The sequence below is a fragment of the Cupressus sempervirens genome, chromosome 1 (genome assembly GCF_028749045.1).
Source record: "Cupressus sempervirens isolate cs-2001-9-10 chromosome 1, ASM2874904v1, whole genome shotgun sequence".
Lineage (NCBI taxonomy): Eukaryota > Viridiplantae > Streptophyta > Pinopsida > Cupressales > Cupressaceae > Cupressus > Cupressus sempervirens.
The window spans coordinates 197,690,149-197,705,254 of NC_143118.1; the positions used below are offsets into that span (position 1 = coordinate 197,690,149).

The 15,106-nt window shown below is 34.7% G+C and overlaps 1 protein-coding gene across 4 annotated transcripts in view; it reads right to left on the reverse strand.

Annotated features, from left to right (window-relative positions):
• The window catches only part of DWA1 (DWD (DDB1-binding WD40 protein) hypersensitive to ABA 1), a 262,989-nt gene that overhangs the window by 131,763 nt on the left and 116,120 nt on the right, over window positions 1–15,106 (reverse strand). For 2 of the 4 annotated variants that reach the window (XM_089820029.1, XM_089820049.1), the window contains exon 8: window positions 4,930–5,013. The exons of 1 other annotated variant lie outside the window; for it this stretch is intronic. In XM_089820029.1, the coding sequence (XP_089676155.1) occupies window positions 4,930–5,013 (84 nt within the window). The remainder of the gene's footprint in view (window positions 1–4,929; window positions 5,014–15,106) is intronic. One more of the 4 variants, XM_089820040.1, reaches the window with a different exon arrangement.

Below are 15,106 nucleotides of genomic sequence, written 5' to 3' on the forward strand. Positions count from 1 at the left end.
GTGGCCTCGAGAAGATAAAGTGCAAGACATCGTTGATCATAGTAGCTAGAAAACTCATAGAGAGAGAAGCACTCCCGAAAAAAACAGAAAAAATCTGCCTCTGATCTCGTAATAAATAGGGCATCGAAAAAGGAATCCAGTATCAATCTCCACCTCCCCTAAAGTACAGAGCTTGCAGATCAAGGTCTCTGAGTTCTGATGTTTGAAGTCACTGCTGATGTATAGTGGTTTCACTAGTCAAATCTCCTATTTGTCATTATTTGAGTCTCGGAGATTGGCGTTATAGTTCTTGGATCCATCTTTGAGTATTGTGGCAAATTGTTGCTGTTGTATAGTAATTTGCTTGGTCTCCTACTGTATTTATGTGACTAAGGAGAGTTAGATAATGAGCATCTGATATCGTGGTGATCTGAATTTTCTGGTAATCTGTGAAATTCTGAGGTCTGCAATTTAACTGGCAGTGTTTTGAGCTTGGGCATTGTGCTATATTAAGGGCAGTGTTTCATCTTGGGATTGCAAGCAACTGTCGTTTGGTCCTGTGTTTATTCTTCTACAACTTGGAAGCTGAATTGACACGTGTGGCAGCATATTCAAAGAGCCACATGTGTTAGTAGTGAGAACCCTCACTTGCAGCCGGCCTATTTTTTCCAAACTTCGGGCTTCTAGCTGATGACTAGAAGGAGCACAATTTCATATTGGAGAGCAATCAATATCAGCGGCTGTAAGTTGGCAAAGAAGAGCTAACATTGATTCATAAAAAGGACAGGAGCGTGGGATGGCTAGTCAAATTCTATCATAATCTAGGTGCTAATTAATAATATGTAAATCTGGTTTATGTTTAAAGCAAATAAAAAGCAATGTGTTTACAGTTTGATTTCCATATATCAGCATTTTAAATTTCTTGATGTGGTGACTAAGATTTATAACATTATTAATAGAGTGTTAACAACTGTCTGCCAACTATTTGACAAAATGTCAAAACTTCTGATTAGTTAAGGCAATTGACGTGTCATGGTTTAATTGTTGGACTATAACTGGCTAGGGGTTTTTACATCAGGCTCAAAATGGGAAAATTCAGTGTTTTCAAATTCAAACAGCAGAATGAAGACCATGAAAATAGATAATGGGCAGATTATGGCCATAAATCAAGTATGCAAATGTAGGTAAAATGAAGCTGATAATAGCTAAAAAATGGTACAGGTTGCTGTAGACAACTTTTCCAGCCTGTTTTAAAACTTGCAAGTATGTTATAGGAGTTTCTCCAATCCGTGGAGACATATGCTAAGCAAAGAGAACCTAACTATCACAATTTCTGGGTGTCACAAGCATCCAAGAATCCTCATCAAACAACAAATCATGGCAAGGAAATATACGTAAATATAAAAGATGAAAAGATAAACCTAGGAAAGAATGAAACTTTTCTAACAACTTGTGTGTATAATAGCTACACGAAATGTCTACAGCAACAAGAAAAAGAATGTTTTGTTAAAAAGCTCATTATTTTCAATAGAATGATGGAATTTTGAGAAAATGGCAAGCGTTTTGTTAGAAGGAAACAAGCGTACATGCCCTTTAATTTCTCCCTTCCAAATCTGCAGGAGAACTCCAATTATAGAAGCCATGTTTTCAACAAAGATAGCAGCCAGTTCAGATAATGAGTCAAGACTAGCAGAAACGACTTCAGGTTTCTTCAATATTGGCGGCCAGGGAAAGGTCACACATCATCAACCCCAAATTCTGGAAAAAATCAAAAGCCAAATAGCTACAGAATGTTTCCAATTTGCCATTAAAAACGTCACAAGAATATGCAAAGAAAAAGTCCATATTTGCTGTTATAGGGCAACAAAGATACCCAGTCATCATGGCAGGAGTAGTGAAGATGAATGGCATTAAATACCCAAAAAATCAGGCCCATTAAAAGTACAGAAAATTTCATCAGTTTGAATTCCAAGTCACGACAAAGGGAAACCCCAAAATATAGCAGCAAAATAGGCTCCAAATGTGGCATTTGAAATAGAAGAAAGCATGTTCACATTTTGGCTCACCACACAACCCAATCACAGCAGCAACCGACTCCATTTTTGTAACATAAAACAAGAATTGCTCCAGATTTCCTCCATAACCAGCAGCTAGGGGTTTCATTGCCAAGTCCTCCTCTTATTTCATTCATTTTCTACTTTGTCGAATGGCAAATGACTTAAGTTTTACCTTATATTTCCTCCTTAGTTGTTTTGAAAACTCATTTTGGGTCCACACATAAGTCTTTAAGAGGAGGATATAATATTTATTTAACATAAGTTATATGACTTTATTTATTGAAAGTTATGTATTATGTTAATAAATTTATTATTATTATGTTGTAAATATGTAAATATGAAATTATTATTATATTAATTGGTGCTTTATAAATCAATTAATTAATAATAATTTTAATTTAAGCAAAATAATTCATTTATTATTATTTGCATCAGATATGTGTAATTAATATTAATAAGTTGATGAAAATAGAGGCCTTTTAGAATGGTTAGAAGGCCTATTTTAAGGGATTTTTTATTCTATCCGACCTATAATTCCTACTTCGGTGGAGACAAGGTGGAGTTGCATTTTGATATATACCTCCTCATTTTTATGAGCAATGGGGGGCAGTTTTTGGAGAGAGCCCTTTGTATTTTCTAGGAGATCATTGTGCTGCTACTATTCATGATTGTATCAGATTTGGAGAACTTTTTGACAGAGCCTTTGAGAGCTTTTATTCATTCCAGATCTTTTTCTGATTTTGTATGCAGATTGGCAATTGATGCCTTTTCTGTGTTTCATATCTAAAACCTTTCAAGTATGTCTCGTTTTAGCATCTTTTATGGTCAAACATTGTTTGCACATGTCCAAGGTTGTATTAATTTTCTGAACATAAGCTGTGGTTAATTTCCTTCTGTTTTCTTACAGATTTAAAGTCTACCTTGGAAATATTGGTGTGTCAAACATTTTTGTCAGAAATGGTATCATCTTTGTTATAAGTTCAATCTGTGTTAAGGAAAAGTTTATCTCCATATCATAAGTTTGGTGTATCACCTTCCATTTCTGCTTTTTAGTTTCCACTAAACCTTTCCTTTGCATCCCTTTTCCATCTAAGTTTACGTTTTCCATTAGTAAAAGTGTATTCATCAGATCAATCACATAGGAACTGGCCTAGAATCTGGAGCTTCAGTCAAACCATAGGTCACCCACACCTCTGACTGATCCCATGTTCTCCATAAATCTCTAGTGTTTAGGTGCTTGAGATAGGGTGCAATTTCTAGAGTTAACAATAATATATATATAATTGTTAATGTATTATCTAATGATTATAAACCATAGAGGCATGTCTCCTCTCATATTTATAAGTCATTCATATCTGCATTTGGAAAATACCAATCAATTATGGCAGTGTTATTACATTTGCAGAAGCGATCCTTGTTACGCAACAAACATGACGCTTCCAAAACCTTCATTGCAGTTTAAGTGTTAAATTCAGTCATTCATTAACTGCTATGTGCAGCTATATCTTATAAGACAATAATTTATTGCATATTTTTGAGACAGATGAATAATTTGCATGTTGAAGGGCTTGTTATAAAGAACAAACTTTGGTGCAGCTTACTCAATATTCTAAATCTGCATTCATATATCTGTCTACTTTTTAGAAAAGTGTATTACATTGCATTTTGAAACTACATCTATCTTTCAAATTTCCATAGAGAGGGTCTTACAGGAAAACGCCACCCCAATCACCAACAATGCAGTGTTTCCCTGATTACATAAGGCCAAATCATAGGAAGCAATCCCATGGGTACAACTATCTGTCACAACAAATTCATAAGTTGAGCTCATAGCATGTAGCAGCAAGTCAGAGCAATTTGTTCCAAAAAGCACTTGTTGCTGCAAAGGACACTCACTACAGAAATCAAAAGGCAACAAATTGCAAACTTGTGACAGAAGCAAACTAAGGGTAATACTTGACAAGAAGTGAATAACAAAGGGTACTCTATTAACACAAATGGTTTGAAATGTGAATGTTGCTTGAAGTTTAATAAGCCGCTAGTTTCTCCAACTCAAAATCAAAAATAGAACAAAAAGGGCACAACAAAGGTAAAAATTAAGCTCAGTGGGCAATGTAGAGTGTGTGGATGACCTTCTCAACCCATTTTCTGATGCAAGAGGAGCATCTAGTTACTAGAAAAAACAAGTAATATAATAGCATGCGAAGACTCTCTATACCTTCACAACAAACACTAGAAGATCAACATCCAAATAAAATGAATAGCATGGATTAACGATATGGAATGTTGACAAATTACAAACATTAAGGCAGAAGGCAAAACTAGAGAACAAAGGCAAACATAAAGACTGCGTGACTAAATGTATGAGCGTGGCAAAAGCACATAAAATAAACAATTTGCACAAGGGGCTATATTCAAGATACTTGAGCATCATAATTTTGAGCTCAATATTATATAAAGCAAAAGTAAACCATAATTAGGGATTTTGGAGCAGTTTTCATCCTAGTGATAATAGGGTAACAAGGGCACCATGGGATATCAGAATCTTATAATTCAAAGGCGCATGCCAACACCTACAGGCAATAATAGCAATAATGCATCCCTTTTTCTCATTCCCTTGGTTAAGCTGAGTTCATATCACTCCCAATGAATAATGGCAATAGTTTTCAATAGTTTATACATCTTTATGGGTGATTCTGCCAAAATAAGAAAACAGAAAACTTCGGCTTTCATAGAAATGGTGTCCTGCTAAACTCCATAAATTTCAAAATTTGAACGTGAAATTGCAAGTACAATTAGAAAAATACCAAATTAAGAAATGCAGTAATGAACTTATAGTACCAATTACAGATTTTCACATTCATTAAGCATAGCATTCCAGCAAAATATGAACCTGGTTTTGTGATGACCGAGCAACAATACAATGCAAGTAATCTGAATGCCCTTTGAATGTCATTGTGATTTTTCCAGTATTCTGCTAAGGGTAAAAAGAAATCGATCTTAACCCATTTAAACAACAGAAAAAGTCACTTCTATAAGAACATTACATAACATCAAATATAGAAACCTTAAAAATATCTATAGAAACATGAATGGCAAGTACATCTTTCACTGTTTGGTTCATTTTAAAGATAAACATCAATACAGTTATAATAGACTCATTTTTTACTTTTACAGTTATAATAGAACTAATTTTAGCATTAAAACGTTGGACTAGACCAATTTGACTAAAATAGAGTTCCAAATTATATGTGACATGATATGAATGGATGAAAAAAAATTATTAATATGGAATGGCATCTCATGAAAATGCTGCCACAAAATGAAAGAGTTCAACATTCGATCAGTTTAGGGCCTAGGCTTTTCTCCTTCTGGTAGATCTTGCTTTTGTTAATGTCCCCTTTCTCAAATACGATTTTTATACTGAATAATAATAATAAAATTAAAACATAATAGAATATAACAAAATCACCAGTTAATTAAGTTTAATGAAAGGTCAAGAGGCATGTCATGAGGAGTTATCTCCCTCAAATGTAAAGATATAAGAAGGAAGACCAAATCATTTGAGGGATCAGCAAATTTGGGAATTTGAATCATAAACCAGAAAAAAGTAAAAGAGAGTAATAAAAGATTAAATTATATCCAACACCAACAGCAATGAGTCATTTGTGAGGGGATGTATCCTTTGGGAATGATATGAATTTAGTGAAAGGATATGACATTCCCCCACTAAAAATGAAGATATTAAAAAGGGAAAGCACTTCATTGTAGAAGGAACTGAGGAAGTTTCTCTTTCAAAAGTAAATAATTATGAAGGGAGGTGACTCTCTCAAAGAGCAGAAATGATGGAGTGTGACTCTTTCAAAGGGTGGTAATTGTGAAAGATGGTGACTATTGCAAAAGAGCAAACATGAAGAACAGTTGTGACTCTCTTACATTGGAAAATATAAAGGGAAGAATATTTCGTTTGAGGTGGTGGCTAAAGGGATGTTAATCGAGACATAAATTATTACTCTCAAAAGGCAGAAAGTGAAATCGTTAAAGATAGAATTAATCAATTGCATTTGAAAAAAAACCTTGAAGTTTTTTTGTTTTTTTAGATTGTCTGCCAAAAATTGCAGAACTTGTGAGTCAGAAAATGCAAAACTTTTAATGACATATACAAAATGGAACTTCAATCATTGAAGACGATGATTCAGAAGGTGAGGGATATGTCATACCCCTCCTGATTACTGATACCTTAGATGATACTTTGTGGTTTTCCTAAATCAATGGTTTTGAACTAATTTGATACCCTACATGTTAAATGCTTGTTTTAATGAAACAATTGTTTATTGATTGATGCCCTAGTAGTTTAATCTAGTTTTTCATGAAACTGTGCTTTTAATTATCTAATGCACTACATATTATATGCATGCTTTAACAACACCGTGGTTTATTGATTCAATGCCCTAGATGATATTTACCTGCTTTATTGGAACAATTGTCTTGATCAAGGTTATGCTTAGTGATGATGGTTTTGTTTCTTTAAATATATTCATTATCCTTTATGCAATATAATCATTTTGATAATGAAGGACTGACTACATTTCTTGTTGAGTGAGTGCACAAAGATTCATCCTCCAAGAAAGGAGGAAAAAAATCACCAGAAGTGGATATAAACATAATCAGGAACATCAGCCATCTGAATTCTGAGTTGGTAAGTCTTGTGCATTAGAATTGGTCCTTGGCTTTAACAGGAGTGTAGGGTAGAACCTTAGAGGTGTGTTCCCTCTTTTGTCATGCTACATTTCGCCTTGATGATAGGACCTGTTGTGAACTAATCACACATCGACCATCCAAGATGGGACCGCTGGCTTCTTTTGCCAGTGTGGCCCTTTCAGATTTTAGTTTTCTCACAAGCTCTAGTTTTGGTTTTGTGAGGCTCCTCTTGTGAGAAGTAGTGATTTCGTTTCCACCTAGGGCTAAGTTTTGTCTCACGTCTTTTAAGGTTCAAATTCTGCACTGCCTCCTAATTTTGAGTTTTGAACTCCAATCCTTTGCATGGGAATTGGTAGAGTTTCAAGTCTTTGTGAAGCCATCTATTTTTTCATATCAAGATACAAGTAAACTTAGAGAAGATGGCCCTCATGGGAAATTTGATGATATAGGAAGTAAAGGAGAAAATGATAGAGTTTCTAAGCCTCTCAAGCACCACAACACTGAAGGCAAAAAACATATGCACCGTGGGCCCTTGATAAAGCCAATGTTATAAAAGGCAATGAAAGTCAGAAAGAAATTTACCGAGATGAGGAAAATGCACTTGGACATGATTTTCATATTGTCAAGACAATAAAATAAAATAAAGTTTCCTTCATAATTCCCCAAAGGTGCTCCAATACATAGCTGAAATAGGCATGGAATAATATCAAAAAATGTTTAAATTCCCAACATGCCAATAAAATGCTAGAATCTCTGGAACAGACATTGGTCTTAATCCAATATGATCCAGGAATTTTGTGAATGATGTTAGTTTGGATTTACACCTATGCCAAATAAAAATTAATGTCGAATGCATTCAAAAGGAAGAAATGGTTTGGGCATGAAAGAATGAAGACATCCATGAGTTACCAACACTAAACCAAACTAACAAAGGAAATCAGGGATTTCCCATGGTGGGTATATGCACTACTGCAAAGTTATTATAAATGGTAAAAAACTGTTTTCAGATAACGAAGTACCCACCCAAAGCACAAATTTCAGAGAAATCAAGGAGCATGTTTTATAGAGGTTTAAATCGAAGGCATTCAAAACGAAGCGTATAAACATGTCAAGGACTTGGTACAAATTCATGACACGGCATTGGCCATCCTTTCAAGAATTCATTGCATGGAGGAACCATGGGAGGATGACGCATTTTATTAGGACGAAAATAATCTGCAAAAAAATGTTATTAAAGTGTGTTCCCGCAATTCCTCACAAACAAGAAATTTGCCAATTGAAAACAGCAATCAAACAAAATTGAAGTTCCTAATACACTGTTGATGACAATCAAAAACATATGAAACAAATTCAGGAGTTATATCAGGCATGGGTTCAAGAAGTCACCAACACAATGCCAACCCTTGCTCTAACTCCCGGTTTGTACTTCCTATTCCTTTGCATGAGTACATGTAAAACCTTCAGCGCGGGGGAAATGATGAGGGCCAGATGTGTCCTTATTTGAGTATTTTAAATGCCTTAATCATTGTCATTTTCCTAAAGTTCTCTATAGCTCCTCTCACTTAAATGAATGAACTCGAGATATTTTGTAAAATAATGGGATAGATGAAAATATGTGGATATACTAAAACCCTTGGCTGTTTTAATGATTATTTATGTGATCCTGTAACAGGGATGGTTTAGAAGCTGGACACATGGATATGAGTAAATTGATAGAGGACAGTCAAAACTGATCATGAATCATTATGACGTTTTCAATATTAGAAATAACTCAATAAGTGAAAACTGGTCTGTTATAAGTTGTTACAGTCTTATTGATAGTATTCAAAACATCTGAACTACTTTCAGCTAGTTTGAGGCCAAAACAACCAAAAACAACTGTATATTTGTACCCCCTACAAGTTGCTATGATTTCATGGTTTATAAAGTATATAAATGTGATGTTCCCTATTTGAAAATACAATTGAATAATAATAAAATTAGAGTATAAAAATAAATAAATAATACACAATTATAATACAATATAATTAATAAAATAACCAAACATAATGAAAGGATATGACTTTTCAACTCCAAAAGATTTCACCTCTTTGTTTTCAAGATATAAAAGCTAACTTCAAACTCAAGCAATCGGGGAATAAATAATATAACAGAGAAATATGAGAAAAAAGGCAGTAGAATAACATCTATGAATTCATCGCAGAAGTAAATTGAAGGATAATCAGTGGGATATTATTCTCAGCAGACAACAATAATACTTAAAGACATACACACAGAAGAGGCATTGTGGAAGAAAGACATTATATGGAAATGATATAGGTCTATGTACATGCTCAAGACCTATTCTTGTTGAAAGATCCCTGATGGATGCCCTTGCTGATCTGCTGTAATTTTTAAATTAATAAACTATATTTTCCTGTGATTTCTTTGATGGTCTTTGAGAATAGACAGAAGTTGCAGAAGGTTTTGTTTTTGTTTTGTGTTTTTTGATAGTTTTCACAATAGTAATGAATAATGAACAGCATAGAGGAGACTGAAAATAAATAAGAGCATAGAGCCAAATCAGAATTGCTATAAATTGTACCAGGCAGATTTCTGATTTATAAAGCCAAATAATAAATCCAATGCAATTCCAAGGAGCTTACATCCAACAATGATGCCAAACTACTACAAATGGCGGCCCTAAGACTACAAAGAATCATGTCCCAGTGAAAGAATCAATCTGCAATACTGAAACCATAAATCTGCAACCTGAATCCACAATAAAGAATGGCGTACTCTATCCCTGATAGCAACGCACACTATCTGAAGAATCCAATGCCAATAACTGCTGAGGGCTATGTCCCAGCCAATCCAGAACCTGGGATTTGCGTCCCAAATGAAGAATTGCTCTCTCAGAGCCAATTCACAAAAACAAGTTTTTCAATATGCAAAAGATGATCTTAGAATGAAGCTTCCATCTCCTTATAACCCCCTCTCAATTGCAAATCGAGCCCTAAGTGTCTCCAAGTGGTGTTGTGTAGTGAAAATGTTATAATTTCTTATTTTAAAGTGGTCATGTTACTAGAAAATGACCTTTTTCCTCATAGATAGAATTCCATTCACTGAAATGCCCTGAGACCAAAGAGAAAGATTTAAAGAATCTTGAGACCTTTCCAACGAGCTATCACACCATAGGATGCACATCCAGATGAGGCCAAAAAAGCCCTTATTACTCCAAAATGGCTAAAACTTAACCTTATTTAATTTATTTAATCACCAACTTAGAAAATATTTAAATATCTTAAATTATTTCCCAAATGGTCCCAAAAAGCCCAAAATGACCAATCAAACATGAATCTGACCTTGTCACCTGTCTGTGACTGATGCTGAACAAGATGGGTCAACTGGCAGTCCATCCCTAAAATCTAGGGATGCTCCTAAAAAGTAGGAGAGTGCCCCAATCAACCAAAATTGAGTCCCAATGACTCTCCCCTACTGTGTGCACCTCTGAGAGAACTATCACTGTACTGGAAGATCATCCTAAAAAATAGGAGATGCACTCTAAGTCTCCAAAACGTTCGCCGAGGACTCCAAATGCCTCCTAGACCACTACTAGTCAATCCGTACAAATTAGGAATCCCTCCTAAATTGTAGGAAATTGTTGTCTACTGCTCCAAACTACTTGGGAAGCTCATGCATGACTCTCAAAGCCCCTGGGTTGGTTCCCTCTATGCTCTACTGGCCTATGGGAACCAGATAATAGACCAACCTTGCTAGAATTGTTGTCACTAAGGAGGGGCAAAAATTGGGGACATGACACTTGTTAAGTACGTAAGAGAAGTGCAAATATGTATTCACGGGGAGGCCTGTGTAGATCTAGGCAATCGATCATTTCCAAGATAAGGTAGGGATTACCAACCCTGAGCACCTTGCGGACAAATTCCAAGAAAGGCTTAAGGGCTTAGATCTGAAAAACCTTGATGAAAAACATTGAGTTTGGTATCTAAGCAACATGTTATGTCTCAACATTCTCATAGACTGGAGTAATAATAAGGATAGCATAAATTTCTCAATTTGCATATAGTTTATTATTAATTCACATACAGTTATTATCTTTATACAATGGATTAAGTTAATTTAAAGAATTCAATTCAAGTATATTTATGCATAAACTAGTTGAACTAAGTTGGGGACATTAAATAAATGTTAAGGCTCGACTATGACTTGATATGTTAGACTGGTATCGATAACATAATGGGTTGCCATTCATATTTTGAAATCTTATAGTGCAAATCTGAACACGGACTCAATTAGCATAGATTAGTTTGTGAGTTCCATCACCTGTAACCGAGGAGGCAGGGCCCAGTACTTGAGTTAACAAGCGATTTCCTTTTGTATAAGTGTGGTGATTTTTTGTATATGTTAGTAGTGCATTTTAGATTCCAATATAATTTGCTACATGGTTTACATACTCGGAGAGTATTCGGCAAGCCCAAAATTTTCAACGCAACAAAAACTCAGAGAAAACTTGACAGAAACTTGACAAAAACTTCGCAACTTAGAAAGCACCAAAAACTATAATCTCTTAAAGAAACATATTTTTTTGTAAAATCTAATTACAATTAAAATTTGAAATCTTGAAAGAGAAAATACATGGTTTTATAGAAAAAATAACATGCGAAAAACACATTTTTACCACTGTTTTACCTGCATTAATATCTTTACCGATGGTTTTTTATATCTATAAAACAGTAGAGTTAAACTAGTGAGTACTCACCCTCTAAAAAAAATAGAGAGTACTCGGCAACTCGAGGAGTACTAGGAGAGTTTGCAAACTATTATTTGCTAACCCTACTGATATGTGTGGTATTTCAGAATTACTGCACATTACCTCGTGACAATCTGTGTGGAGTTGGGATTAAATACTAGAACATTACAATCTTTCTTTAATGATCATCTTAATTAATCTTTATTTTATACGTAGTTTCTATTTTCATCTATAGTTCGCAATTGTTTCTTTTAGAAATGTCTTTGCAAATCTATATAAAGAGATTTCTTCTCCTCTATTTAATACAACAACATCAATTTACCATAACAAAAACTAGCATAGTCTATATTCACATGTTAATCAGTTAATTTAGTTTGCATAGAGCTCTTGAATTTTGTTAAACAATTGCAGTAGTAATTAATTTATTCTAGAGATTCTGAGAATTTATGTAACTTGTTGATACATTTACTTGCAGCACTTGCACACTATTACAGACCCTGTCACAATCGTGATAGGAGGCAGAATCTTTAGTTTAATCTTTCAAGTTGAACAAGGGTGAACTAGTTGTAAGTGTCTGTTGCAGAGTAGTTATTTAAATCCAAGTTTCATATCATTAGCCGCATCTCGTTCTACTTAATTTTCTATCTTTGCCCCTTTGGCATATTGCCTTGACACCTTTCAAAATTTTATGACCACAGATTGACAGATTTAGGTGTAAACTGAGGAGACCTCTGTAGCCCAGATTGAGTCATAGTAAGAGTTATTTGAAGGCCCAGTTTTATCCAATTACTCGCATTGCAAGAGAGTTCAGCATCATTTGGGCAAGTTGTATCAATAATTATTATCGTCTATAGGCATCTGGGGCCTATTATTAGCATTTTCATGGTTTGAAAGTATATCAAATTGATATCAGATTTAGATGAATCAAATGCTTTTTTGTATCAGAGTTCTATGATTACTAATCTCTGTCTTCTTGTTTGCAAATTATGATCAGAATATATTGATCTTGGAATATTTCAGATGTGTATGAATTTGATTCAATATTATAAATATTGAACTGAATATTCAGATGGCATAACTTTAGATGAAGCAGAGCATTTATCGATTTATATCCACTAGTGCTTGGCTGGTTACAAGTATATATATCTAATGAGAGACATGCCTTTGATGAGTGTGTCTCCACAAACTGGAGACATGTCTCTTCCCAAGTGCGATTAAATATGCAGATTAAACTGATCCCAATCAATGTTTGTTGAACTTAAACAACCTCTACATAATGCTGCCAATTTCCGTAAGGAAATAATCAGACTCGAATATGATTGTATATATATTTATAAGAAGATTATACGAGCATAACTCGATCAGTATAAAAACATGAAATGCCAATGAATGAATCTGTATGAACAGATTGATATACTTGGATAAAAACACAGATTTAGTGGATGACAAAATAATTCATATGTATTCTAATATATGTGTATATATATATATCAATATAGACTAAGTTATACTGGTATGTATGCATGTAAGCTATGTGCAGATCAAGATTGATTAGTTTGTCATTCAATTTATCTGAAGGAAGCTATTCCTTCAACATTCTCTCTTATCTAGGGAAGATAAAGTATCTAACCAAGTATATATCACAATAGGCTCATCTATTGTGAAAAGATATATCACCTAACTCGTGATATCTAAGGATATCATATGCTCAAGAATATCAAGTCATGTGACATTCTTCTTATATAAATCCATGTTATGGTATGTGCACTAACATCAAGTCTCATGATGGCTACCATAAAAAATCATGGCATATCCATGGATCTTACGTCGCATAATATCCACCATGATTATCTTATAAAGAACATAATGATCTACAACTGATATCAAGTCTCATGATATCAATCAAAATGTCCAAGAGATTCTAACTATCATGACATGTCCATGAATATCAAGTCACATGATATTCATCATGATAGAGAACTAATCATTGTAAAGTCGTCACCTTACAATGTTAGATACAAGTGTATATTATTTGAAAGATCACAACCTTTCAATAATGTACGCAGGGGGCCAATAAAGTCATAGTCACACATATGACAAAGAGTTTACACACTAAACATCTTTTATATATGTTAGTACAAATAAACAATTTGAGACATAATCTCAATAACTTACATTCATAGTAACACAGGGAAGTGTCTCTGCCCTTCTTCCCTAATGCACCCAAGACAAGAACACACTCGGGACAGGGGGACAACATTCCCACATCCCCAACAGTGCCACCATTAGGTCATCGTCTATTCAGGACAAGGGGTCATCCTCGCATCCCCTGTGGCAACAGGGGGACAAGAACAAGTCCCCTGAGGAAACAGGGGAAGAGAACAAGTCCCTTGACCCCTCCAGAGAACAGGTGTGTGCCATATCCAACCAAAAAAAACTAAAGTAAACATGTAATATTTTATTGGGTGTATTAAATATCGTATCATGTCGTTCGATGTAATCATCTCTATGATGAGATACTCATACTTTTGATATCTATGACTATTATTATGTAATATTTATATAATAGAAGTTAGAACTCTTTCACTTGTTCATTTTAATATATATTATTCAATGTTCAATGTTCAATGCAATGTTCAAGACTCAAGTATTTAAATTTTAGTAAATTAGTATTTTACTTCTTTGTCTTATATTGTTATACATATTTTCATTACTAGCATTTTAAGTACCACATGTATAGTATTTAATATATACAACACCACCCTGCCCTCCTCCCATCCCTCGCCACCGTTTGCCCACCGTCCCCAAATTGAGGCCCCTATGTCCCCTTGTGCTAGAAACTTGTCCCTACGTCCCCGCATCTCCCCGTCCCCCAAGGTTGTGTAACTATGCTTACATTTCAACCATACCAAGTTTCTTCTTAAAGTGTTCAACCTTAATTCTAGAGAGAGGCCTAGTGAGAATGTTTATTGATCGCTTGTACTAATATACTCCAATTGGATCACATTCATTTCTACCATGTTTGACACATAGTCGTAAGGAATCTCTATATGCTTTGATTGGTCATGGAATATTGGACTCACTAAAAGCTCAATACAACTCTGATTATCGCATCGGATAGTAGTAGGCTTCAACGGCTCACCAAATAGACCCACAATCAACTTCCGAAGCCATTCTGCTTCTCTTACTCCCATAGAGGCTGCAATGTATTTGGCTTCTGTTGAAGTTTGTGCAACTGAAGACTATTTCTTGTGTATCCAAGAAATCATAGCTGATCCCAAACTGAAGCAACATTTTGATGTGCTTTTCCAATTAGTTATTTCCAGCCTAATCTGATTTAGTGTATCCATGTAGATCTAGGTCTAGACCACAATCTAATACCTCAATTTCACTATCTCAAAGAAATGCACTATGAGGGATGACACCTCAATTTTCTGTCTTATAGAAGAATTCATTAAGCAGCCTCTTTCTAAAACAGAGATCAACCTTTTCACCTCCTGGTCTAGGGTTGTAAACGATAGATTGTTAAAATCCGATGCTGACCTTCTAACCTTCTAATCTAAGGTTTCTTTCTAGAGTATTTTCAGACTCCCTCTGATTGTTAATTCTTTCTTTTCAA